We start from the raw sequence: 27,277 nt of genomic DNA, 5'->3' as shown, positions 1-27,277 counted from the left end.
ATGAGTTTCCTGGGACAAATTGCCTCTGATGGGCTTTCTGTTTTATACCTGTTTCAGACAATGGTCCTGCAGGAAACCGAAAAACAGGGACAGCCACTGTGTTTGTCACTGTACTGGACGTCAATGACAACAAGCCGATCTTCCTGAAGAACAGTTATGAAGCCAGCGTTCCTGAGAATGTCCCCTTCTCCAGCAGCATTGTGCAGGCAAGTAAAATGTGATCATTCTAGCTGGTGATGGGAATTACGTCACCCCTATCCATAATGAAGCATCCCCAAACCTTAAAGGGAAATACTAATACAGACATTACATTTTCTAATTCGTCACTGCATGTCATATTTGCATTGCTTATTTTAGGTTACTATGAGTTACATTTTCAAAAAGGGTTAAAGGGACACTGTACTCCAATTTTTTCTTTTGTGATTCAGATTGAGCATGAAATTTTAAGCAACTTTCTAATTTACTCCTAGTATCAAATTTTCTTCATTCTCTTTGTATCTTTATTTGAAATGCAAGAATGTAAGTTTAGATGCCGGCCCATTTTTTGTGAACAACCTGGGTTGTCCTTGCTGATTGGTGGATAAATTCATCCACCAATCAAAAACTGCTGTCCAGAGTACTGAACCCAAAAAAAGCTTAGATGCCTTCTTTTTCAAATAAAGATAGCAAGAGAACGAAGAAAATTTGATAATAGGAGTAAATTAGAAAGTTGCTTAAAATTTCATTCTCAATCTGAATCACAAAAGAAAAAATTTGAGTACAGTGTCCCTTTAAACAAATAGGTAATTTCCCACTCAGGAGTTGAAAGCTTTGCAGCCCCTAAGCAGAACACAACTGGTGATTGGCTCATTGCAGCCCCTAAGCTGTAACTGCTGCTCCTAATTGGCTCAACTACTGTTTCCTACTTAGGTGCTCATATTTTTGTGGCTCATGCAGGGTTTTACCTATATATTTAATCACTTTGTGAGAGGTTAAATACATGGCCAACTTGGGTCAGAAATGTAAAAATTATATCAGCTAATGTATTAGAGCAAATCATTTCAGTATTAGAATATTTCTGTAAAGCCATAGCAGCCCTGAAGTTGGCAACAGACTGATATTTACTTGCTTATTAATCTACTTGTGTTTGTTGCTGCTGAATATTGTATAATGCAGCCTGTCTGGGTCTGACAATGAGTCCCAATCAAAAATATTTTTACATTTAGAATCTTCTGTACATCATTTTGTGACAAAATATTATAGAACATTTAGGTCAGTGTTGCATGCATTGCTTTTTAATATTTTCTTCTCTCTCTCTTCAAGTTGCGCTATAGCATTTAGTATCCATAGCTGCTGTTTTGTCATTTGTAATCCATGGAGATGCCTCAAATAATTTGTAGTAGATATTGCTTACTAAATGATCACACTTTCAATGGGATGCGTGTATATGTTTATATATGTGCATGTGTTTGAGTGTGTATATGTGTGGGTATGTGTATATATCTATAAATGTGTGTATATGAGTGTGCATATGTATTTGTGTGTGTGTGTATGTGTTTGGAGTGTGTGTGTGTATAATTTAAATATATATAAATATATATATTGCTCATTAGCTATGCTTTGGGGTGCTGTTCAAATGAGGGGGGCCCTGCCACAGAGTTTACCCTGGGACCCAGTGAGTTCTAGCTATGCTTCTGACTTTGGGTATCAATATAACAGGTAAATATGAAAATGACTTTAGGCAATAATGCTTGTGATTTACATAATTAAAGGGACACTGAACCCAATTTTTTTTTCTTTCGTGATTCAGATAGAGCATGCAATTTTAAGCAACTTTCTTAGTTACTCCTATTATCAATTTTTCTTCGTTCTCTTGCTATCTTTATTTTAAAAGCAGGAATGTAAATCTTAGCAGCCAGCCCATTTTAGGTTCAGCACCATGGATAGTGTTTGCTTACTGGAGGCTGACATTTACCCACCAATAAGCAAGCATAACCCAGGTTCTCAACCAAAAATGGGGCGGCTCCTATGCATTACATTCCTGCTTTTAAAATAAAGATAGCAAGAGAACGAAGAAAAATTGATAATAGGAATAAATTAGAAAGTTGATTAAAATTGCATGCGCTATCTGAATCATGAAAGAAAAAAAATTGGGTTTAGTGTCCCTTTAAAGACATTTTATAACATATACATTTCAATCAGTTTTCTTACTCAAGGGGCATTTAACTCCCCATTTGTTTAATTATTATTATGTTTATTTTTAGATAGAGAACAAAATTATACAGGAGCATACATTCTAATCTACATATTACAAGTAGAATAGATATGAATAATTAAAGGGACATAATACTTGTGATGCAGCATAACTATAAAAAGCTGACAGGAAAATATCACCTGAGCATCTCTATGTAAAAAAGGAAGATATTTTACCTCAAAATTTCTTCAGCTCACCAGAGTAAGTGCTGTGTAAACAGTTATACTTCAGCTGCTATTCAGCTGCAAGTTAAAAAAAAAAACAGTAGCCAATCAGCATCAGCAGTACTGAGGTCATGCATTGCTTTGCTGTGATGTCATCAGATTTGACTGAAATCCTGTGAGATTTCATAGTAAACTTCCTTAAACTGAATAAGAAAATAACATGACTGTGCTGCACATGACAGATGCACGCTCTCTTGTAAGTCCTGGGACTTGCATCCTGATTGGGACTAGCATCACTTTCTATTGCTTCAACATTTAGGTATCATGTCCCTTTTAATATGAGTTTACAAATCATTACATCCATTTTCTCTTCCGTTTCTTCTCACAAATATAAATTAACCTTGTAATACTTCTTTGCGGGAGACATTGACTCCCATTTTATATCACATATTTACTCTGATGTTACCCAGAGATGGCTTAAATGGACAGTCTACACTAGAATTTTTATTGTTTAAAAAGATAGATAATCCTTTTATTACCCATTCCCCAGTTTTGCATAACCAACACTGTAATATTAATATATGTTTTACCTCTGTGATTACCTTGTATCTAAGCCTCTACAGACTGCCCCCTTATCTCAGTGCTTTTGACAGACATGCAGTTTAGCCAATCAGTGCAGACTCCTAAATAACTCCACGGAAGTGAGCATAATGTTATCTATATGACACACATGATCTAATACTGTCTAACTATGAAAAACTTTCAAAATGCTCTGAGCTAAGAGGCGGTTTTCAACGGTTTAGAAATCAGTTTGAGCCTAGCTAGGTTTAGCTTTTCAAAAATACCACCAAGGGAACAAAGCAAATTTGATGATAAAAGTAAATAGGAAAGTTGTTTAAAATGACATGGCCTATCTGAATCATGAAAGTTTAATTTTGACTTGAGTGTCCCTTTAAGTTGACATTAAGTTGCAGCACACATATGATTGTGTTATAGAGGTTTTTAACTTTAAAAGGGAAGGATATAAGGCTGATACTATATGTGTGTAAGGGCCCAGGACACTTTCCTGTGCAAAGCCCGGCTGCATTAAGAAGAAACGACACAGCGAGAGGTCTGGTGCACCTTCTCCCATACCTGAGAGGGATTTAGCGCTAAGGCAAGTGCGACATTGGAAGAGGAGTGGACTAAGCTTAGCTCAGTAGGGACTTGTAATAGTAACATGGATCCAACTGTGCTAACCTTAAAGGGACAGTCAACCATAGAATTGTTATTGTTTTAAAAGATAGATAATCCCTTTATTACCCATTCCCCAGTTTTGCATAACCAACACAGTTATATTAATGTACTTTTTACCTCTGTGATTACCTTGTATCTAGGAACCTTCTTCCAGCCCCCTGATCACATGACTGTGACTGTTTATTATCTATTGTCTTAAATTTAGCATTGTTTTGTGCTAGATCTTAAATAACTTTCTGTGCCTGAACACAATGTTATCTATATGGCCCATGTGTACTTTCTGTCTCTTTGTGTTTAAAAGAGATTTAAAAAGCATGTGATAAGAGGCAGCCCTCAAAGGCTTAGAAATTAGCATATGAGCCTACCTATGTTTAGTTTAAACTAAGAATACCAAGAGAAAAAAGCAAATTTGATGATGAAAGTAAATTGGAAAGTCAATTAAAATTAAAAGTCCTATCTGAATAATGAAAGTTTAATTTATACTAGACTGTCCCTTTAAAGGAACATGAAACCCAAGATGTTTATTTTATTATTTAGGGAGAGCATACATTTTTAAACAATGATCCAATTTACTTCTATTATCAATTTAGCTTCCATCACTTTGTATCCTTTATTTAAAGAGCAGTAATTCACTACTGGGTGCTAACTAACTGAACACATCAGTAAGTCAATAACAAGAGGCAAATATTTGCATTCACCAATCAGCAGCAAGCACCCAGCTTCTGAACCTAACTAGGTATGCTTTGCAACAAAGGATACAAAAAAAACAAAGTAAAGTAGAACACAATCTTCTAATAAATGTAGTGCCTTCTTTTTATTCTTAAAATAACTTGTCCTTCAGTATTGCCAGCAATGCACACAATCCCACAATTCCTTTGCTTTTCCCAATCTTTCTCTTTTGTCAAAAATCTCCCATAGGTCCTTAAAAGCCTCCAGTTTATCATTAAACAATTCAGCAGCCAGATGTGTTTGCTATGACCATATATTCAGCCAGTGGCATCACTAGGGTTGGTGTCACCCGGTGCGGTAAGTCATGGTGTCACCCCCCCCCCCCCCAGAAAGCAGACACACACAAAAACACAGGCAAACACACATACAAACACTCAGACACACTTAAAAACATACTCAGATGCACACACAAACACTCAGAAACACACTCAGACACACACACAAAAACACACACACAAACACTGAGACACACAAAAACTCAGACACACACATACAAAATATGTAAACTGCACTGCATTAATTATGAAGCTCATGCCTAGAGCTGCTCCCTGGCTCAGCAGAACATCAAATGAAAGATAAACAGAGCACTCTAAAATAAATCGCTAAAGAAAAGGTTTAAGCGCGCAAACTATGAAAATTCTGCTCTCTGACTCTGTTCCAAGTCTGTCAGTGCACAGCCCTGGGCCGCATGTCACTGAGCAGTGAGCACAGATAGGCAGGCAGGTTTAGGCTAGCAGCGCAACTTTGCAAGCCCCACGGCACACCCACAACATTCATAGTGAAATTGGGCAGGGGAGGAGCAAAGTAAAAACAAGCAAAAGCAGCCGGGAAAACTATTTGTTGAAATTGCAGCACTGGCTCAAGGGGCAAAAAAATGGTGTGTCTACAACTTCCCCAGTCCCACTAATGTTCACAAATGCCAGCCTATAATAAAATAATCTATGCATCTCAACATTGTATTTCTTTGAATTTCAATAAAATTGAATTTTTTTTTTTTTTGGTGTCACCCCCTGGACGGTGTCACCCAGGTGCGGCCCGCACCCCCCTAGTGACGCCACTGTATTCAGCTAAGACAATATGGTTTTTTCTAATAGCAAATATTTGCTTACAGTTTCTAAAAAAGTGTGGTATATTTGTGTGCGCTCTCAAAAAAAAAAAGAGGAAGGGATATTGTTTCAACACACACATGTTGCTTAATTGTTCTCATTTGTGTGGTATTTTATATGAGAATCAGTATAATTTTAAAACCTAACCACCAAACAATGATTTGCATGTTTTTTGTTTGGAGTTGTATAACAACTTGCTGTTGTGTCTATAAGGAATCAGTGCTTCTCTGGCTTGGCCTGTCTCTCTCCACCAATGAAGCAAGGCAGCTATCTTTATCAGCCAGTGAGGATTAGTACGAAAGTACACACCCAATACTGCAGTATTAGCTTCAATTTCAATTTAAACAGGGTTTACTTAAATTGACCCTGAACCCAAATTATTTTCTTTCGTGATTCAGATAGAGCATGCAATTTTAAGCAACTTTCTAATTTACTCATATTATTCATTTTTCTTTGTTCTCTTTGTTTCTTTGTTTGAAAAAACTAATTATGTAATTGTGGTTTACAGCAGATATCACTAATGCAGCTAGTAACTTGTCAGACCGGATGTGATAAGATGGTAAATGAGATTATTTCAGCACTTTTATGTGTGCATTACTGATAGTGATTAAAGGGGCATGAATCTAAATATGGTGAATTTATATGGAAAATCACCATATTCCTTAAGAGAATGAAAATGCTTGATTAAAGAAAATAAAACCACATTCCATGTAATCCATTGTTTATTTTGCCTGCTTTTGCTGTAATCTACCTCTGAAAATTGTGATTCCACAACTCCCACAGAGAGGCTCTATCATTAAGTGTGGCGAAATTTATCTGAGCCTGCAACATGCTACAAAGAGAATGGTTGGATAGGAGCTAATTTGCCACAGCAAAGAGCACCAGGAACCTGAACTGCTCTTGATTTGCAAAACCAACAAAATCACAGGGTTACATTATTTTTAAACATTTAAGGGTACATCACAATCTTGCTCTTGTTTTCCACAAATAATGATTTCTGAACTTCTGCTAATATTGTAAGTTTGCTTTAACAGTGATGGAAATACGAAAAATGCTTCAGCTGATTATCCCCTCAAGCTCAAAACCATTAGTTCCCGAAAAAAACATGAAATAGTTATCTGCGTCATTAATCACATAATGGGGACTTTACTCTCTAAGGGTTTTAAACAGGGGTATTATCTGTACATCACTGGTGTGTTTCTTAGGTTATCGATTTTGCTAATTTTTATTAGTGTAAAAGCGCTTATTATTAAATGTTTAACTTTGATATATCAGAAAACTTTGGCATATGTTGCAGCCAGTATGGCGTTGGGTAATGTCAGTATACTTTGCCCATATGCAAAACCAGTTTCACATTTAAAAACTTTTGGGGTGCTCCGTATAGTTAGAAAGTGTTGTATAAAGCTAACCAAGTTCTTGTTACTGATGAATTTGGTAAGTGATAAATGGCCCATTCAGTATAGAGATATTAGATTGTGATCAGACAAACAGAACCGGCACATGTTAAAGGGAACAGTCTGTTTCATTGTTGTAATAAAAAAAAGCACTTAGTTGTGCCTTATACTTAATAGAAATAATTGCTGTATGTATTATTCATCTATTTAAAGGGACAGTCTACACCAGAATTTTTATTGTTTTAAAAGATAGATAATCCTTTTATTACCCATTCCCCAGTTTTGCATAACCAACACAGTTATATTAATATACTTTTAACCTCTGTGATTATCTTGTATCTAAGCCTCTGCAAACTGCCCCTTTTTTCCAGTTCTTTTGACAGACTTGCAGTCTAGCCAATCAGTGCCTGCTCCCAGATAACTTCACGTGCACGAGCACAGTGTTATCTATATGAAATACGTGAACTAACACCCTCTAGTGGTGAAAAACTGTTAAAATGCATTCCGAAAAGAGGTGGCCTTCAAGGTCTAAGAAATTAGCATATGAACCTCCTAGGTTAAGCTTTCAACTAAGAATACCAAGAGAAAAAAGCAAAATTGGTGATAAAAGTAAATTGGAAAATTGTTTAAAATTACATGCCCTATCTGAATCATGAAAGTTTATGATGTCCCTTTAAATGGATTTTCCCTTTTATTTCTTCTTTTCCCTACATTTGTGCAGTGTCCATTATTTCCTATCACAGCCTTACAAGGAGGAGGGGCTTCTGTAGGAATGTCATAGAACTTGTAGGCTGGTTATTGAATAGACTAGATAACAGGGAGTCAGACTTGCTCATGCCCAGATCAGTCAGAATGTAACCTAAGCTTCAAAGATGTCAGCTCCCATATCACAATGGGTAGGGCAGACTGAGAATTATGCTAGAAAACAAGTCAATTTTTTGCTGATTTTTTCATTTTACTTTGACTTAACATATTTGTTTTTACTGAAGGAGCACTGTTTAATGTCCCTTTAAGTATTAGGACATTTTAATGAATGAGAAAATAATGTTGGGATGAACAACTGAAATGACTGACAGTGATTGCATTAACATAAAAATGACTCATATGCCACTATTAAAGTGCAGATCATTAGAACAATAGATTGTATTCAGCAACTTATTTTGCAATATGGTGCTTAGTTGCTGATTTATGATACATTTTTTAATGTCCCTTTAACAGTTTGCAGACATTTTTATTAAAGTCTGTCAAAGTAACTAGATTTTGAAAATATGAGATCAATATTACAGGTAAAGAATCCCAATAAACTGTTACAGATGAGAAATTTGCTAGTAACAAACATATTGACTTCCTGTTTACTATACTGTCCCTATAAAAATATAGAGAAAAATCACATTTTGGTGGATTCCATGAAAGACCCGTCTTGTGTGGTTGTTGGTCTTCTCGGGCAAGTGCTTTGGCGCAGGGAGATGGGACGATTCCTTCTGAAACTTCGAATCGATTGTCTTAAAGAGCCCAACCTTTTCCATAGCCTCAATTGTGGTTCTGTGGCGTCCTCTACATGGTACGGCATGCATTCCCGTGGACCATATAGAGACTGGTCCAATGCCGCAGGCTTACAAAGTGTCACAAATATAAGGCAGGTGGCTAGTAGCAAGAAAATGCAGACAAGTGAGATTATAATAGGCAAAGGGTCTGTAACTTCTGAAGCGATGTCTGTAACATTCAGCGGAACGCTTTCCATGGTTGTATTATAAAAGGAAAAAACACCAGTGCCCACAACTGTGTCATTTGTGATCTTCGCTGCGTCTTCGGAACTCATTGTTTCTGTAATAAAGACAAATTTATGTCATTTTACATTACTTTTGTATATGCATTGCTACAAATTGCTGTGCAGCATAGCAAATAAAGGGATTTGTTTGAGTTGCAATAGATTTTCTAAACATTATTTCAAATCACCTGCAGCACAGAAATAGGATTAAGAAAGATAAAATAAACAGATTTGTTTGGGTATATTAAACAGTAACATTTATGAGACAAGAAATAAACTGAACAGTCGCCAATCTCATAAACTGTTCTGACAATCATTTCGCATCGTTTTCAGTTTCTATCTGCATTAAATAGAAAAAAAAATACTTCTGTGTTCTTGGAAACTGTAAATAACTTTCCAAATAACATCCTTATTTAAATAACCCTTCCAGTCATTATATATAAATATGTATGTTATATATCAGCAATTAAAGGGACAGTCAACACCAAAATTATTTAAAAAGATAGATAACGCCTTTACTGCCCATTCCCCAGCTTTGTACAACCAACACTGTTATATTAATATACTTTATAACATTTAAACCTCTACATTTCTGCCTGTTTCTAAGTCATTACAGACAGCTTCTTATCACATGCTTTTGTTTTAGCTTTTCACATCAGGGGAGTGCTAGTTTTTGTGTCGGCTATATAGATAACATTGTGCTAATGCCCGAATAAACTTGGCTGACACTGGGCTGTGTTTTGATTTCTTACTCCTTCTGGGAGGCACACAGGCAGTCATCTTGTTGTTTTAAGGGAGAAACAGAATAGTGCACTGCTAGCATCACAGCGTTCTGTTGAAACTCTGCTGATGAATCCTGGTGACTACGCTTGCCTTATATCTCTTATTGGTGCAAATAAATGCTAGCTATAAATGAGTCCCTGTGCCAAACAATCACTGTGTAGTATGCTAGTAACTCAGTTTGCAACATGCTTAAAGGGAAATTAATTAAGCTGGAAATAAGTGTGTGCACTGCTCTAAGCAATGCATTGTAGTATGTAGCTGCTGAGTCAGGTTGAAAAACGTGCCTTTTGTGTCCTCTAGGTAGCATGGGGACAAGCAGAATATTTACACAAGAGGAAGAAATGCTTACAGCAAAAGAAAGCTAAATTAATAATAAAGTAGATAAATTAATTTAAAGTGATAGTAAACTCCATTATTGCTAAGTTACAGATTTCGATTATTTAGTACTATATATATTAAACCGCATTATAATTTCAAAATGTTTATATGTATTTTTATTAAAATTTATTGATATTGACAAACTTTTGTTGCACCGCATCGAACCGCCCCTCTTATTTAGTTGCCTGAATAAACTGGATGCTTACCTAGTCTCCACCCTCTCTGCACATCAGACAATTTGCGCGCTCCCAACACTGACATTTTTAACGCATGCGTATTGGAGCAAATGACGTATACCAAGTAAACATTGAGTCACGAGATTCAATGTTTACTTGTTTCAGTCTGAAGGAAAAGTTTGACTTCAGAGAGAGTGCAAGCAATCGGTCCCTTCTAAAACGAGCATCCCCACCAACTGCAATTATTCCTAATTACTTCCTCCCCTTGTTACAATTAATCCTAACCGTCGCCCACACTGCAATTATTCCTTTTTTTAATTTGTAAATTTTTAATAAATTTCAATTATTTCATTTTTATATCAATATAAATTTAAAATTTTAAGCAAAGTCTGTTCATTATATAGATTCATTTTGTAAATTGCCTCTAGCGTTATTGAATCCCATCAACACCAAATAATGTAAGTTGTATTTATAGTTTATTGCTTTTGCTTATAATTTGTCTGAAATAAGGATATTAGATCAATTGTTTGAAAAAAATATTGATGCAATACAATGAAAATAATATTATCGTGTTTTCTATGACAAACATTTTTTGCTAAATTTGGGAGATTAAAATCCATAGTGAAATAAAGTGCAGCTATATACTTACTGGCACTGTTCCAAGTAAACAATGAATCGTTTGACACTAATACACGATTCAATGTTTACTTCTGCGTGCCATGTGTAAAATCATAGAAACAGTGCATGCGTTCAAAATACATGAACGCGCAAAATCGTAATCGCATTGAAACACGCCTGATTGGATTGGTGTATTCTTAGAAGAATGCAAGACTGTGCTTGCGTAAATCGTGTTGCATAGAAGTAAGCATGGCAGGCTTACTGATTGGTAGAATAATATAAACAAACAATATGATGTCACAGGGGGCTGGAGATAGACGTCATTAGACAGAGTTATTATATAACGATTTGAAAGTGATTTTACATACATTGCATTACATGAAATTGAGTGTGTAAATCGAATGTTATCTAACAATAATACTATAATCTATTGATATGGAGTTTACCATCCCTTTAATTAAATTAAAAAACATAATTTAAATAACTACAAGAGTTAGATGTAAATGAGCTGTACTTGTGCAGTAGTGGGGAGCGCCTATTTACTTTTTTCAATAAACCTTGATCAGATAGAGGTGATTTGTTTAGTTAAAATCTGTTTGTTTATTTTCACAATTAGTTGAGCCTTGTTAACTTTGCCTGCAGACATTTATGTTAATATTTTTGTGTCCTATTACTGATGCTTATCCCATGTATACTTAACAGTGATCATTGTACTAGACCCAACCAAATACTGCCAGTAACCATTGTACTAGACCCAACCAATTACTGCCAGTGACCATTGTATTAGACCCAACCAATTACTGCCAGTGACCATTGTACTAGACCCAACCAATTACTGCCAGAGACCATTGTACTAGACCCAACCAATTACTTCCAGTTACCATTATACTAGACCCAACCAATTACTTTCAGTTACCATTGTATTAGACCCAACCAATTACTGCCAGTGACCATTGTATTAGACCCAACCAATTACTGCCTGTGACCATTGTACTAGACCCAGCCAATTACTTCCAGTTACCATTGTATTAGACCCAACCAATTACTGCCAGTGACCATTGTATTAGACCCAACCAATTACTGCCTGTGACAATTGTATTAGACCCAACCAATTACTGCCTGTGACTTTTGTACTAGACCCAACTAATTACTGCCAGTGACCATTGTATTAGACCCAACCAATTAGTGCCTGTGACCATTGTACTAGACCCAACCAGTTACTGCCAGTGACCATTGTATTAGACCCAACTGATTACTGCCTGTGACTATTGTACTAGACCCAACCAATTACTGCCAGGGACCATTGTACTAGACCCAACCAATTACTGCCAGTGACCATTGTACTTGACCCAACCAATTACTGCCTATGAACATTGTACTAGACCCAACCAATTACTGCCTGTGACCATTGTACTAGACCCCTATCAATTACTACAAGTGACCATTGAACTAGACCCCTATCAATTACTGCCAGTGACCATTGTACTAGAGCCAACCAATTATTGCCAGTCACCATTGTACTAGACCCAACCAATTATTGCCAGTGACCATTGTACTTGACCTCTATCAATTACTGCTAATGACCATTGTACTAGACCCAAACAATTACTGTCAGTTACCATTGTACTAGACCCAAACAATTACTGCCAGTGACCATTGTACTAGACCCCTATCAATTACTGCCAGTAATCATTGTACTAGAGCCAACTAATTACTGCCTGTGACCATTGTATTAGGCACCTATCAATTTAAGTATGTGACCATTGTACTAGACCCAGCCAATTACTGCCAGTGACCATTGTACTAGACCCCTATCCATTACTGCCAGTGGACATTGTACTAGACCCCTATCAATTACCGCCAGTGAGCATTGTACTAAACCCAACCAATTACTGCCTGTGACTATTGTACTAGACCCAACCAATTACTGTATTTGACCTTGTACTAGACCACAACCAATTACTGCCAGTGACCATTGTACTAGACCCAACCAATTACTGCCTTTGATAATTGTACTAGACCCAACCAATTACTGCCAGTAACCATTGTACTAGGCCCAAACAATTAATGCCATTGACCATTGTACTAGACCCAACCAATTACTGCCTGTGATCATTGTACTAGACCCAACCAATTACTGTCAGTAACCATTGTACTAGGCCCAAGCAATTACTGCAAGTGACCATTGTACTAGACCTAACCAATTACTGCCAGTGACCATTGTACTAGACCCAACCAATTACTGCCAGTAACCATTGTACTAGGCCCAAACAATTATTGCAAGTGACCATTGTACTAGACCCAACCAATTACTGCCAGTGACCATTGTACTAAACCGAACCAATTACTGCCAGTAACCATTATACTAGGCCCAAACAATTACTGCCAGTGACCATTGTATTAGACCCAACCAATTACTGCCAGTGACCATTGTACTAGACCCAACCAATTACTGCCAGAGACCATTGTACTAGACCCAACCAATTACTGCCAGTTACCATTGTACTAGACCCAAACAATTACTGCCAGTGACCATGGTACTAGACCCCTATCAATTACTGCCAGTAACCATGGTACTAGACCCCTATCAATTACTGCCAGTAACCATTGTACTAGAGCCAACCAATTACTGCCTGTGGACATTGTACTAGGCACCGATCAATTTAAGTATGTGACCATTGTATTAGACCCAGCCAATTACTGCCAGTGACCATTGTACTAGACCCCTATCCATTACTGCCAGTGGACATTGTACTAGACCCCTATCAATTACCGCCAGTGAGCATTGTACTAAACCCAACCAATTACTGCCTGTGACTATTGTACTAGACCCAACCAATTACTGTATTTGACCTTGTACTAGACCCCTATCAATTACTGCCAGTGACCTTGTACTAGACCCAACCAATTACTGCCAGTGACCATTGTACTAGACCCAACCAATTACTGCCAGTGACCTTGTACTAGACCCAACCAATTACTGCCAGTGACCATTGTACTAGACCCAACCAATTACTGTCTGTGAACATTGTACTAGACCGAACCAATTACTGCCAGTAACCATTGTACTAGGGCCAAACAATTAATGCCAGTGACCATTGTACTAGACCCAACCAATTGCTGCCTGTGACCATTGTACTAGACCCGACCAATTACTGCCAGTAACCATTGTACGAGGCCCAAACAATTACTGCAAGTGACCATTGTACTAGACCCAACCAATTACTGCCTGTGATCATTGTACTAGACCCAACCAATTACTGCCTGTGACCATTGTACTAGACCCAACCAATTACTGCCTGTGATCATTGTACTAGACCCAACCAATAACTGCCAGTAACCATTGTACTAGACCCAACCAATTTCTGCCTGTGATCATTGTACTAGACCCAACCAATTACTGCCTGTGACCATTGTACTAGACCCAACCAATTACTGCCTGTGATTATTGTACTAGACCCAACCAATTACTGCCAGTAACCATTGTACTAGACCCAACCAATTACTGCCTGTGATCATTGTACTAGACCCAACCAATTACTGCCTGTGATCATTGTACTAGACCCAACCAATTACTGCCTGTGATCATTGTACTAGACCCAACCAATTACTGCCTGTGATCATTGTACTAGACCCAACCAATTAATGCCTGTGATCATTGTACTAGACCCAACCAATTACTGCCTGTGATCATTGTACTAGACCCAACCAATTACTGCCTGTGATCATTGTACTAGACCCAACCAATTACTGCCTGTGATCATTGTACTAGACCCAACCAATTACTGCCAGTAACCATTGTAATAGACCCAACCAATTACTGCCTGTGATCATTGTACTAGACCCAACCAATTACTGCCAGTAACCATTGTACTAGACCCAACAAATTACTGCCTGTGACCATTGTACTAGGCACCTATCAATTTAAGTATGTTAGCTCTATAGATCTATGAGACTGTGTAATTATGTTTGTCTAATTAGTGTAAGATCTTTGGAGCAGGACTCTTCTTTTATATTAATTTATATTGTTTAGTGAAGTCTGTTTATGTTTCTTTATTTCTGTTTTATTATCACTCAGTGTCATTGTGTTACATACTCATGTATCTAGCGTTAGAGTTTGTCATCTCTTTACAGTAATAATAATCATATTTATGTTATGTTTATGTATCTAGCAATGACAGATCCTCTTCACAGATAGGCAACCAGTTAAGGCCAATATTATTGCAAAAGGCAGAGCTGTCTGACAAACGTGTTTTTGTTCACTAAAAATAGAGAGGGCTCCCAACTCCAAAAATCTCTCCAGACGTATTATTCTTTAGATCCTATTCACTAAGGCATGAGATCACTGCACATTCTAGTGATTATTCTTTAGATCCTATTCACTAAGGCATGAGATCACTGCACATTCTAGTGATTATTCTTTAGATCCTATTCACTAAGGCATGAGATCACTGCACATTCTAGTGATTATTCTTCATAAGATAACATAGAAATTAGAAATGTTTGTAATACTGGAGGGCGCTCTCAATTTTCAGTGAGTCTAGTTAAAGTTTCAAGCAGATAGATAAGATCAAACGTTTGCCAGGCTCAGAGTGATAGAGAAAAACTAATTATTACAAGGCAGAGAGCGCTCCAGTGCAATGAGAGGCAAAAGACAGCGGAAAAGAGGAGTGGATTAACTTGGGGGAGTGAGATAAACAAATACTGGGAAAAGACTGTATCCATCTGGTTAAAATTCCTGCAAGATAAGAAAAGAACTTGGAATTTCCCAAATAAGTATTGTAAAGCTAACACCTTTAATACCCATTCCCATCTTTGTACAACCAACATTGTTAGATTAATATACTTTATAACATTTAAACCTCTAAATGTCTCCCTTTTTGTAGGCCACTACAGACTGCATTTGATCACATGCTTTCTTATTTGCTTTTTACAACAGGTGTGTCCTAGTTCATGTGAGCCATATAGATAACATTGTGCTCTCTCCCGTGGATTTGTGCACCACACAGCATTTATTGGCTAAAATGCAACTCAATAGATAATAAATAAATCATGTGATCAGGGGGCTGTCAAAAGATGCTTAGATTCAAGGTAATTTGGAGTTGACTGTGCCTTTAAAGCAGGCAGCATGTTTTAAGAATTGCAGATGTTTGTTTTTTGCAGGACAAATCATGTTGTATTTTATTTTGGAGCATAGACTGTTTTTGTAGTTTGATAAGAAGTGATCACACACCTGTTAAAGGGACAGTCTAGTCAAAATAAAACTTGCATTATTCAGATAGGGCATGCATTTTTAAACTATTTTCCAATTTACTTTTATCATCAAATTTGCTTTGTTCTCTTGGTATTCTTTGTTGAACGTTAAACCTAGGTAGGCTTATATGATAATTTCTAAGCCTTTGAATGCCACCTCTTATCTCAGTGCATTTGAAATTGCACCAATTAAAGTAGCCTACAGGGTGAGAGTTACCCCATTGGCAAATAAAGAGAGCTGAACCATAATACCATAGCTGGATACAATGCTTTGCAGTACTCTATAGAAGCTGAGGGGTTAAAAAATATTGCTTTGCTTCAACTGTGCTATTTTGATTGGTGCCAATATTTCAATAGTGAATCATATGTGAATTGAGAGAGCTGTCATCTGTCATTTGGCTGTGTGATCTGTGCAGGGCAGTTAGGTTTGTTACATTTTGGACGCACAAATCAAAACATTGATTTGTCTGTGGATGAACAGAACAATGTGTTTTGGGAAAAGAAAATGTAAAAATGAATGACAAACGGAATTCTTCTTCCGTACTCATCACTACTGCAGCTTGCAATCGATCCAGCTATTCTTCTTTTCTTTTTTTATAAAGTAAGCAGTGTACGGAAAACTGCAGAACTCTCAGTATTATACTACTCATATTAATCACTTACGTATCTAGTGTAGGAGTCATAGGTTCAAATATTAAGATTTGGGGGTTTGGTAATTGTATTTCTTTGCATATAGGCTGGGCAATATTATTGTGGTCTTTAAGTGTAGTAATGTGTTGTTAGAACGAGATATGCGCACAGATATAACATTTGTTTCTGCTGAATTAATGGCTATTTGAAAAAAAACTCTTTGGTTTTCTCCTATATTTGATCATAGGAATGCTCAAAATCAGTTTGTTAAAGGGACATAAAACCCAATTTTTTGTTTTCATGATTAAGAAAGAGCATGCAATTTTAAACAACTTTCCAATTGACTTCTATTATCTAATTTGCTTAATTCTAGCTGCTGATTGGTGGCTGCAGGGGCGAAACTACAGGGGGTGCAGAGGTCGCAATTGCGACTGGGTGGGGGCCCAGCTTAAAAAAAAAAAAAACGTTGACCTGCCACTGCCTGCACTGATATCATGTGAGAGTGACATGATGCTTCACTAGTGTCTCTGACTACAGGGGTTAGTCTTTCTGTTTTACCCATTGGTGTTTATGTGTGTGTATGTATGTATGTGACTGTGTGTGTATTTTTATGCATGTACGTGTGTGTGTGTGTATTTATGCATGTATGTGTGTGTGTATGTATGTATGTGTGTATGTGACTGTGTGTGTATTTATGCATGTGTGTGTGTGTGTGTGTGTGTGTATGTATGTATGTATGTGACTGTGTGTGTATTTATGCATGTATTTGTGTGTATGTATGTATGTTTGTATGTATGTATGTATGTGACTGTGTGTGTATTTATGCATGTATGTGTATGTATGTATGTATGTATGTGTATGTATGTATGTATGTGACTGTGTGTGTATTTATGCATGTATGTGTGTGTGTATGTATGTGACTGTGTGTGTATTTATGCATGTATGTGTGTGTGTATGTATGTGACTGTGTGTGTATTTATGCATGTATGTGTATGTATGTATGTATGTATGTGTGTGTGTATGTATGTATGTATGTGACTGTGTGTGTATTTATGCATGTATGTGTGTGTGTATGTATGTGACTGTGTGTGTATTTATGCATGTATGTATGTGTGTATGTATGTGACTGTGTGTGTATTTATGCATGTATGTGTGTATGTATGTATGTATGTATGTATGTGTGTATGTATGTATGTGACTGCGTGTGTATTTATGCATGTATGTGTATGTATGTATGCATGTATGTGTGTGTGTATGCATGTATGTGTGTGTATGTATGTATGTATGTGTGACTGTGTGTGTATTTATGCATGTATGTGTGTGTGTATGTATGTGTGTATGTATGTATGTGACTGTGTGTGTATTTATGCATGTATGTGTGTGTATGTATGTATGTATGTGTGTATGTATGTGACTGTGTGTGTATTTATGCATGTATGTGTGTGTGTGTATGTATGTATGTATGTGTGTATGTATGTGACTGTGTGTGTATTTATGCATGTATGTGTGTGTGTATGTTTGTGGAACCAGCAAATTACAGTCCTTGTTACTACAGCATGGGGGGGGGCGGGGGGTAGGGTTGCCACCGGTCCCTTAAAATACAGAACACTTATAAGTTACACATGCTGCAGGGTGTGCAGGGAGGAATATGAATAGTGCTGTCCAGAAACACAATACATGTTCCTCCCTGCACACCCTGCAGCATGTGTAACTCATAAGTGTCCAGGAAAACATGGCTGAGGTGGCAACCCTAGCGGGGGGTAAACATTGTCAGTCTATACAGTACAGGGGGCTGGACCATGTCACAGACTACTGTGGTCACTTTATAAAGTACTGGGGTGAGTAGGGTCAGGCCAGCCATCTCACCGGCAGATTACAAACTCTGTCACTGACTCACTATATACAGTACTGGTGGGTTAAACAGTGTCACTATATACAGTAATAGGGGGTCAGACCATCTCACAGACTGTGGGCACAGGGTACCTCCTTTTGCAGACGTAATCTGATTCACATTTTTTTCTGTGTTAAATGTAAAAAAAAAAAAAGAGATATGTATCAAATTCACTTTTTGTGGGGGGGGGGGGGGCTTCTTAGATTCTTGCACCTGGGCCCTGTGGTTTCTAGTTACGCCTCTGGGTGGCTGCACAGATACATTGTGTGATTGGCTCTCCCATGTGCATTGCTATTTCTTCAACAAAGGATATTTGAAGAATGAACCGAATTGAAGGGACAGTATACACTCATTTTCATATAACTGTATGTAATAGACACTACTATAAAGAATAAGATGCACAGATACTGATATAAAAATCCTGTATAAAACTGTTTAAAAACTTACTTAGAAGCTCTCAGTTTAGCTCTGTTGAAAAGGTAGCTGGAAAGCCCACTGCAAGTGGCAAATAAGATCCTCCCTCCCCCTTCTTTTGCATATGAAAAGACCCTTTGCACAAACAGGAGCAAGCTGGAGTAGGTATCTGACGGTATTCTCATAAAACTTTGGGGCTTGGTTAGGAGTCTGAAAATCATCAATGTTATTTAAAAATAAGCAAAACTATGCATTAAAAAAAAAAAAACTTTATGGGCTATATAAATAGATAATCTACAAATCATTTATGCAAAGAAAAAACGAGTGTATAATGTCCCTTTAAATAATAGAAGTAAATTAGAATGTTGTTTAAAATAGTATTCTCTATCAGAATCATGAAAGAAAAATTTGGGGTTTCATGTCCCTTTAATGAAAAAAAATGAATCTGTTATTTCCTATAGGGGATGTATTATGGCAGCAGAGGAGCGGTGCATTAAACTGCTGGCTACAGTAACATGGCTGCCACTTACCATACTATTGATTTTTTTCTCTCTTCAAAAATATTCTTTTATTTTAACCCTTCAAAAAGCTGGTTAATGAGGCTCAGTATCTTCACAATGGGCGCAGCTATCTTGAAATTTAAAGGTCAGTTTACCTTTAATTTTTCTTACCTTTAATTTGTTCTCACTGATCCAATCCATTTTACCTGCTGGAGTGTATTAAATTGTTTGCAAATAGCTCATTTACCTTTATTTTTACATTTGAAAAATCTGATTTAGCCTATGATATCCCTACCTATTATGAAAGTTTCTATACTTAAAGGGACAGTCTACACCAAAAATGTTATTGTTTAAAAAGATAGATAATCCCTTTATTACCCATTCACCAACTTTGCATAACTAATAGTGTTATATTAATACACTTTTTACCTCTGTGATTACCTTGTATCTAAGCCTCTGCAGACTGTCCCCTTATTTCAGTTCTTTTGACAGACTTGCATTTTAGCCAATCAGTGCTCACTCCTAGGTAACTCCACGTGCATGAGCACAATGTTATCTATATGACACACATGAACTAACACCCTCTAGTTGTGGAAAATTTTCAAAATGCATTCAGATAAGAGGCAGCCTTCAAGGGCTAAGAAATTATTATGAGCCTACCTAGGTTTAACTTTCAACAAAGAATACCAAGATAACAAAGCAAATTGATGATAAAAGTAAACTGGAAAGTTGTTTAAAATTACAAGCCCTATCTGAATCATGAAAGTTTATTTTTGACTAGACTGTCCCTTTAAATATAGGCTTTAAAAAAGCAGTGAAAACAGAGTGAGCAGAAGAAATTACACTCCCAGTGGGGGGTAGTTGAGATGAGTAATAAAATGTTAATTTCCAATTGTTCTCTGTAAAGAGACAAATCTATAAAGTTTGAAAGTCTAGGCATGCTTTTCCACTCCAACACTCGTGGTATTCTATAAAAAAAGGGTTTGTCCCTGCGAGCGGCGAGAGGTTTCCCATACAAAGGGATGGAGACCTGCATGTTTTAAAAATGTGAATATTAAGCATAATACAAATCAAAGTACTCTATTTTTGTGTGCACTTTGCCTTAAATTAGCTGTAATTTTCACATGTATAAGTTTTCCTTTCTGAGTAATTAGTGTTTTGAGTATGTTGGTTAATAAAAAAGGGCTCCCAATTGCCCTCAAAATAAAGTGTACAGTTTATTTGTAAATATATATATATATTTCTGAGCATCTTTTTTTTTTTTTTAAATAACTGCATGAAGCTGTTATTATGGGTTAAAGTGAGGGGCTGTGGAGTGTTAGTCTATGGGGACTGTGTTTATACTGTTAATATATATGTATTTGCTTATATACATATTTTTATGTGTTAATATGTGTATATACACATATAAACACACACACACACACACATATATATATATATAATTATAAAACTAGCAGCACTAAAGATATATTAGAATCGCATGTCCTCTTGTTCCTGCCTTTCTTAACTTTTTGGCAGAAAGAAGGTGCATGGAGATTGTAATTAATTAAATACACTCTGTTGTAGCTAAGATATAGGATAGAGAGAAGATATAGATAGAAAATTAGGAGAAGGTAAAGACAATCTTACCCAGCACTCAGACAGTTCCTGCTAATTTAACTATTACATCACCATATAGATTCGAGGGTTAACTAGAACCGAACAGGTTAACAAATGTAAAAACCAAGTTAACACAAAAATTGCTTCTCATATACAAATTTATTTGCTGATGTTATTTATCATATTCGGTATGAAAAACCTTGAGGATAACCTAATTGCACAACAGAATGTTATCACACTCTTATTCATTCTGATTAATTGTCCCAAAATGTTTAATTCCTTTTGGAGCTGGGGACCCCCAGAGTTGTTACAGTTGTGGCCATTTTCCTTATTTAAGGAGCTATGTTTGATACAATTTAACCATTCACGGCTGGATAATGCCTGCGTGTATGCAACATGTAGCAAAAAACAACAAGTCCTGTAAAGGTGTTAAGTTCCTTTGCAAAGTGTCCCAGCTTAGGTTGATTCCAGAGAGGGGATGTATATAGTACAACCAAGACTACGAATGTTATGTCTTTTCACCGTGCGGTCCTCCGCTGGAAACGGTTACTCAGAATTACTCACTCAGTGGTTTGAATGTCCTCCTCCCCTTCACCCTGCGAATCACCAACCAGCTGTATACGGTAACCACACCAATCCATAGTTATGTATTTTGTTGCTTCTTTGTTCCTCCGTTTAATGTTGCGGCTCCAAATCAACACTTGTCAGTGGGACAGTAACGTTTACTGTGCTATAAGAGACTCCTCATAGTCGCATCTTCCTCACAGCGACCTACAAACGCCAAGCTACGCGCGTTTCACCCTCTGTGGCTAAGGGCTTCTTCCGACACCTTTACAGGACTTGTTGTTTTTTGCTACATGTTGCATACACGCAGGCATTATCCAGCCGTGAATGGTTAAATTGTATCAAACATAGCTCCTTAAATAAGGAAAATGGCCACAACTGTAACAACTCTGGGGGTCCCCAGCTCCAAAAGGAATTAAACATTTTGGGACAATTAATCAGAATGAATAAGAGTGTGGTAACATTCTGTTGTGCAATTAGGTTATCCTCAAGGTTTTTCATACCGATAGAATATGATAAATAACATCAGCAAATAAATTTGTATATGAGAAGCAATTTTTGTGTTAACTTGGTTTTTACATTTGTTAACCTGTTCAGTTCTAATTAACCCTCGAATCTATATGGTGATATAATAGTTAAATTAGCAGGAACTGTCTGAGTGCTGGGTAAGATTGTCTTTACCTTCTCCTAATTTTCTATCTATATCTTCTCTCTACCCTATATCTTAGCTACAACAGAGTGTGTATATATATATATATATATATATATAGTATATATATTTATATATTCAGTTACATATATATTTTACATTTGCTGCCTATCGCTGTACGATTTACCCCCTTTGCTGCGCTAATTTCTTTGCCGTGTCTATCGGCATAAAAACGAGACTCCCATTGGAGCCTATGGAAGCACGCTCTCATGAACGCGAGGTCTGGCTTCTGTAATGGGTTAAATTGAGAGAACAGCTTTAAAGAGAGCTGCAGGTGCAAGAGGTAAACACTAACATGATGAGTAGTAACTCTTCTACTGTAGTTGTACCCAGCAGTTTAATGTCCCTTTAAATTAGTAGATAGCACTACTGCTACAAACCAGCAGCAGTACAGGAACAAAAGTGAAGTATTTCTTGGCTGACACAGAATCAATCAACTGTCAATTACATTGCTAAATTGTGTTTGGATACTGAATATTGTAAATGTAAAGCCTGATCTGTAGATTAAAAGGTTCAAACACATGAACAAAATTTAGTTTGTGCAGTAGGTCATTAAAGAGACCGCTTGTTTATTGTATTTAGGATGAATACAGAATGTTGCTGTCAGCGTTAACATTTGTCCGCAAACCAAAGCACGTCTACATTTGTTTTTAAGCAATATCATCTTTCTCTTAATCCCAAATGAATTATAAGTTGAACAGTCTAAATATAATTTATGTAGAGCTAAACTAGACAGGTATTAGGTTTTATTACATTAAAGGGACAGTCAACACCAGATTTTTTGTTGTTTAAAAAGAAAGATAATCCCTTTATTACCCATTCCCCAGTTTTGCATATCCAACACAGTTATAATAATACACGTTTTACCTCTGTAATTATCTTGTATCTAAGCCTCTGCTGACTGCCCCCTTATTTCAGTTTTTTGACAGACATGCAGTTTAGCCAATCAGTGCTCACTCCTAGGTCACTTTACGTGCATGAGCTCAATGTTATCTATATCAGTGTTTTTCAACCAGTGTGCCGTGGCACATTAGTGTGCCGTGAGAGATCCTCAGGTGTGCCACGGCAGACTGACAACAGTGTGACATATTTTTTAAACTTTGCTTGTTTTTTACTCCCAGTGCAGGGGTAGTTTGTAGGAGGCATGGCATAACAGCACAATACATACAGTATGTGTGTGTTTGTGTGTATGTGTATATATATATATGCTGTATTAGGCTACAATGTGTGATTTTTTTAAAATTTTTAGGATGGTGGTGTGCCACAGGATTTTTTAATGTAAAAAAGTGTGCCACGGCAAAAAAAAGGTTAAAAATGACTGATCTATATGAAACATGTGAACTAATGCCCTCTAGTGGTCAAAATGTATTCAGATTAGAGGCAGTCTTCAAGGTCTAAGAAATTAGCATATGACCCTCCTAGGTTTAGCTTTCAACAAAGAATACCAAGAGAACAAAGCAAAATTGGTGATAAAAGTAAAATGGGAAGTTGTTTAAAATTGCATGCCCTATTTAAATCATGAACGTTTTTTTTGGACTTGACTGTCCCTTTAAGGACTGCATGTGTTTCTGCATAACAGTCTAGTGTTATTAACCCCTTAACGACCAAGGACGTACGCCACACGTCCTCAAAAAAAATACACTTAATGACCGAGGACGTGTGGCGTACGTCCTTGGTCTGGAAAGCAGCTGGAGGCATCCTGCAATAACCCCCCTTGGCCATCCGATGTAGAGAGAGCCACTCTGTGGCCCTCTCTGCACCGGACATCGATGGCCGGTATCGTTGGTGGGTGGGAGCTTACGTGGGAGGCGGGTGGGCGGCCATCGATGCTCTGTATGGAGTGGAGGGGGGCGGGATCGGGGGCGGGACCCACGGGGGCGTGCACGGGAGCGCGCGCGTGCACGGGGGTTGGTGGGCGGGCGCGTGCACGGGGCGGGAGCGGGTGGGAACCGCTACACTACAGAAAAACATAAAGTAAAAAGTAAAAAAAAAAAAAGAAAGTTTAAACTTTAAAAATATAATCTAAGGGATCTGGAAGGGGTGGGGGGTTGGTCTTGGTGGGGGGGAAAGCTACACTACAGAAAAGGGCTTTTTTTTTTAATAAAAAGGCACATTTTTTGCAAAACTGGGTACTGCCAGACAGCTGCCAGTACCCAAGATGGCGCCCATTAAGGCAGAGGGGAAGGGTTAGAGAGCTGTTAGGTGGGGGATCAGTGAGGTTGGGGTCTAAGGGGGGATCATACACATCAGCATATGTAAATATGCTTTTTTTTTTTCTTTTTTTTAAAAAGGGCCAAATACCTTTTATTTTAGTACTGGCAGAGTTTCTGCCAGTACTTAAGATGGCGGGGACAATTCTGGGGTGGGGGAGGGAAGAGAACTGTTTGGGAGGGATCAGGGGGTCTGATGTTTCAGGTGGGAGGCTGAGCTCTACACTAAAGATAAAATTAACCCCTGCAAGCTCCCTACAAGCTACATAATTAACCCCTTCACTGCTAGCCATAATACACGTGTGATGCGCAGCGGCATTTAGAGGCCTTCTAATTACCAAAAAGCAATGCCAAAGCCATATATGTCTGCTATTTCTGAACAAAGGGGATCCCAGAGAAGCATTTACAACCATTTGTGCCATAATTGCACAAGCTGTTTGTAAATAATTTCAGTGAGAAACCTAAAATTGAGAAAAATTTAACTTTTTTTTTAATTTGATCGCATTTGGCGGTGAAATGGTGGCATAAAATATACCAAAATTGGCCTAGATCAATACTTGGGGTTGTCTACTACACTACACTAAAGCTAAAACTATCCCAAAAAGCTCCCTACATGCTCCCTAATTAACCCCTTCACTGCTGGGCATAATACATGTGTGGCGCGCAGTGGCATTTAGCGGCCTTCTAATTACCAAAAAACAACGCCAAAGTCATATATGTCTGCTATTTCTGAACAAAGGGGATCCCAGATAAGAATTTACAACAATTTATGCCATAATTGCACAAGCTGTTTGTAAATAATTTAAGTTGGAAACCAAAAGTTTGTGAAAAAATTTGTGAAAAGTGAACGATTTTTTGTATTTGATTGCATTTGGCGGTGAAATGGTGGCATGAAATATACCAAAATGGGCCTAGATCAATACTTTGGGTTGTCTACTAAAAAAAAATATGTACATGTCAATGGATATTCAGAGATTCCTGAAAGATATCAGTGTTCTAATGTAATTAGCGCTAATTTTGAAAAGAAATGGTTTGGAAATAGCAAAGTGCTACTTGTATTTATGGCCCTATAGTTTACAAAAAAAGCAAAGAACATGTAAACATTGGGTATTTCTAAATTCAGGACAAAATTTAGAAACTATTTAGCATAGGTGTTTTTTTGTGGTTGTAGATGTGTAACAGATTTTGGGGGGTCAAAGTTAGAAAAAGTGTGTTTTTTTTCATTTTTTCCTCATATTTTATAATTTTTTTTATAGTAAATTATAAGATATGATGAAAATAATGGTATCTTTAGAAAGTCCATTTAATGGCGAGAAAAGCGGTATATAATATGTGTGGGTACAGTAAATGAGTAAGAGGAAAATTACAGCTAAACACAAACACCTCAAAAATGTAAAAATAGCCTTGGTCCCAAACGGACAGAAAATGGAAAAGTGCTGTGGTCATTAAGGGGTTAATTATTCATCACTACATTTATGTCAGATATCTGTATATGAATAATATAATACCCAATTTCTTCTGCAAGACCCCAGATTTCAGTCCTAAAATATCAAAAGAAAAAAAAATGTTATGTATATCACTGTGTCCCTGCGCTGTGGTGTTTATCACTATTAAAGCTTCTGTTTAAGCCTTACAGCATCACCAAGTTCACCAAATCTTCCAGTTCTCTTTAGTTATTTTAACCCTATTACATAAGAGAAGGTGGTTGAGTCTGCAGGGCTGCTACATGGTTCTATAGGGGCAGTATGTTGTTGTTACACTTGTATCCAATCTGTGCACAAATGTCTGTCAATCACTTGTGTCCCTTTAACCACAGATACACTTATCAACAGGAGATAACGCCGACTTGTGATTGGGCCTGTTTCTGACGCCTGCAATTAAACTCTAAACAGGTGTCAGATACCTTTCACATAATCTCTCCTCCATCTCTGTAAGGCAGAAGTTGCCAAATCCCAGACACTAGGGATCCATACAAAATTCTAACTACTTCATCATACGTCCCTCTAATAAAATCAATCCCCAATTTATAAAGACTCTATAAAGACTCTATAAACATTTGCTGTAATTCATAGTTTGGGGCTTTCCCAATTCAATTTAAACTTTTACTCAATCTGGATCATAGTAACCTTTTGGATGCCACAGACAACGGCGAAGCATTGTGTAGAAATGTGTTTAATCTGTTATAGCACACAAGGGGTTAAATATATTTTCTGTAGTTGGTACTAATACTTATAGATTTTATAGGGCTAATATCTATATTGTGCTGGTGGGTACCTGATATTGGGGAGTTTTCATCCGATGCTAGGGGGTCCCATGGCCTGTTCTATGCTGGTAGCCTCTTTAGTGCCCTTTACTGGGGGGATGGGGAGATACAGGGCAGAATAAGGGAGGGGTGAGTGGGCACTGGAGACAAAGAGGAGAGAAAACACAAAGTTTTTCTTTTAACAAGATACAGATACCTTAAACTCCCATATCTATTAATACCTACGCTGGACTGGGACAAGTTTTGAGATAAGCACAGTGGTTCATTTGAGTTATAAATTCATTTGTTTTAATGCACTCTCCTGGCTTGTTATCATATAATATGCACTTTCCAAAATTGTATCCCCCCTGCAGAATGTTTGTATGGTTCAGTCCAGTAGCTGGATTGTGTTTGGTGAATGTCAGACTTCAGGTTGCTCTAACTGAGATAGGCTTAGGGGAAGCAGAAGGGGGGGACTTTTCTATAAAGAACATTTTTTTCTTTCACTTTCTCAAAGTAAATTTCCTTTTCTGGCTTATTTTATTTTGCTTTTCAGGTTAGTCTAAAGCCATGAGGATTTGTATTACCGGATTAAAGAACATTTTAAAAATTTTTAGTCGCATTCCTCAATATGTGTCACTGTAATTATTTATTTTAGTGGATGCTCATATGCTGAA

General features: G+C 37.3%; 2 protein-coding genes across 2 annotated transcripts in view; one reads left to right on the top strand and one right to left on the bottom strand.

Moving 5' to 3' along the window:
• The window catches only part of CDH23 (cadherin related 23), a 1,210,211-nt gene that overhangs the window by 840,872 nt on the left and 342,062 nt on the right, over positions 1–27,277 (top strand). The window contains exon 27 of the mRNA XM_053692025.1: positions 58–206. Within this exon, the coding sequence (XP_053548000.1) occupies positions 58–206 (149 nt within the window). The remainder of the gene's footprint in view (positions 1–57; positions 207–27,277) is intronic.
• Positions 8,250–26,717, bottom strand: C9H10orf105 (chromosome 9 C10orf105 homolog). Its single transcript, XM_053692024.1, has 2 exons — positions 26,633–26,717; positions 8,250–8,686 (listed from the first exon to the last, which is right to left on the bottom strand). The coding sequence occupies exon 2, from the start codon at positions 8,679–8,681 to the stop codon at positions 8,250–8,252; it is 432 nt and encodes a 143-aa protein (XP_053547999.1). The 5' UTR covers positions 8,682–8,686; positions 26,633–26,717.

The sequence above is a fragment of the Bombina bombina genome, chromosome 9, assembly GCF_027579735.1.
Source record: "Bombina bombina isolate aBomBom1 chromosome 9, aBomBom1.pri, whole genome shotgun sequence".
NCBI classification, from domain to species: Eukaryota; Metazoa; Chordata; class Amphibia; order Anura; family Bombinatoridae; genus Bombina; species Bombina bombina.
This window is presented reverse-complemented; position numbering and strand designations above follow the sequence as displayed.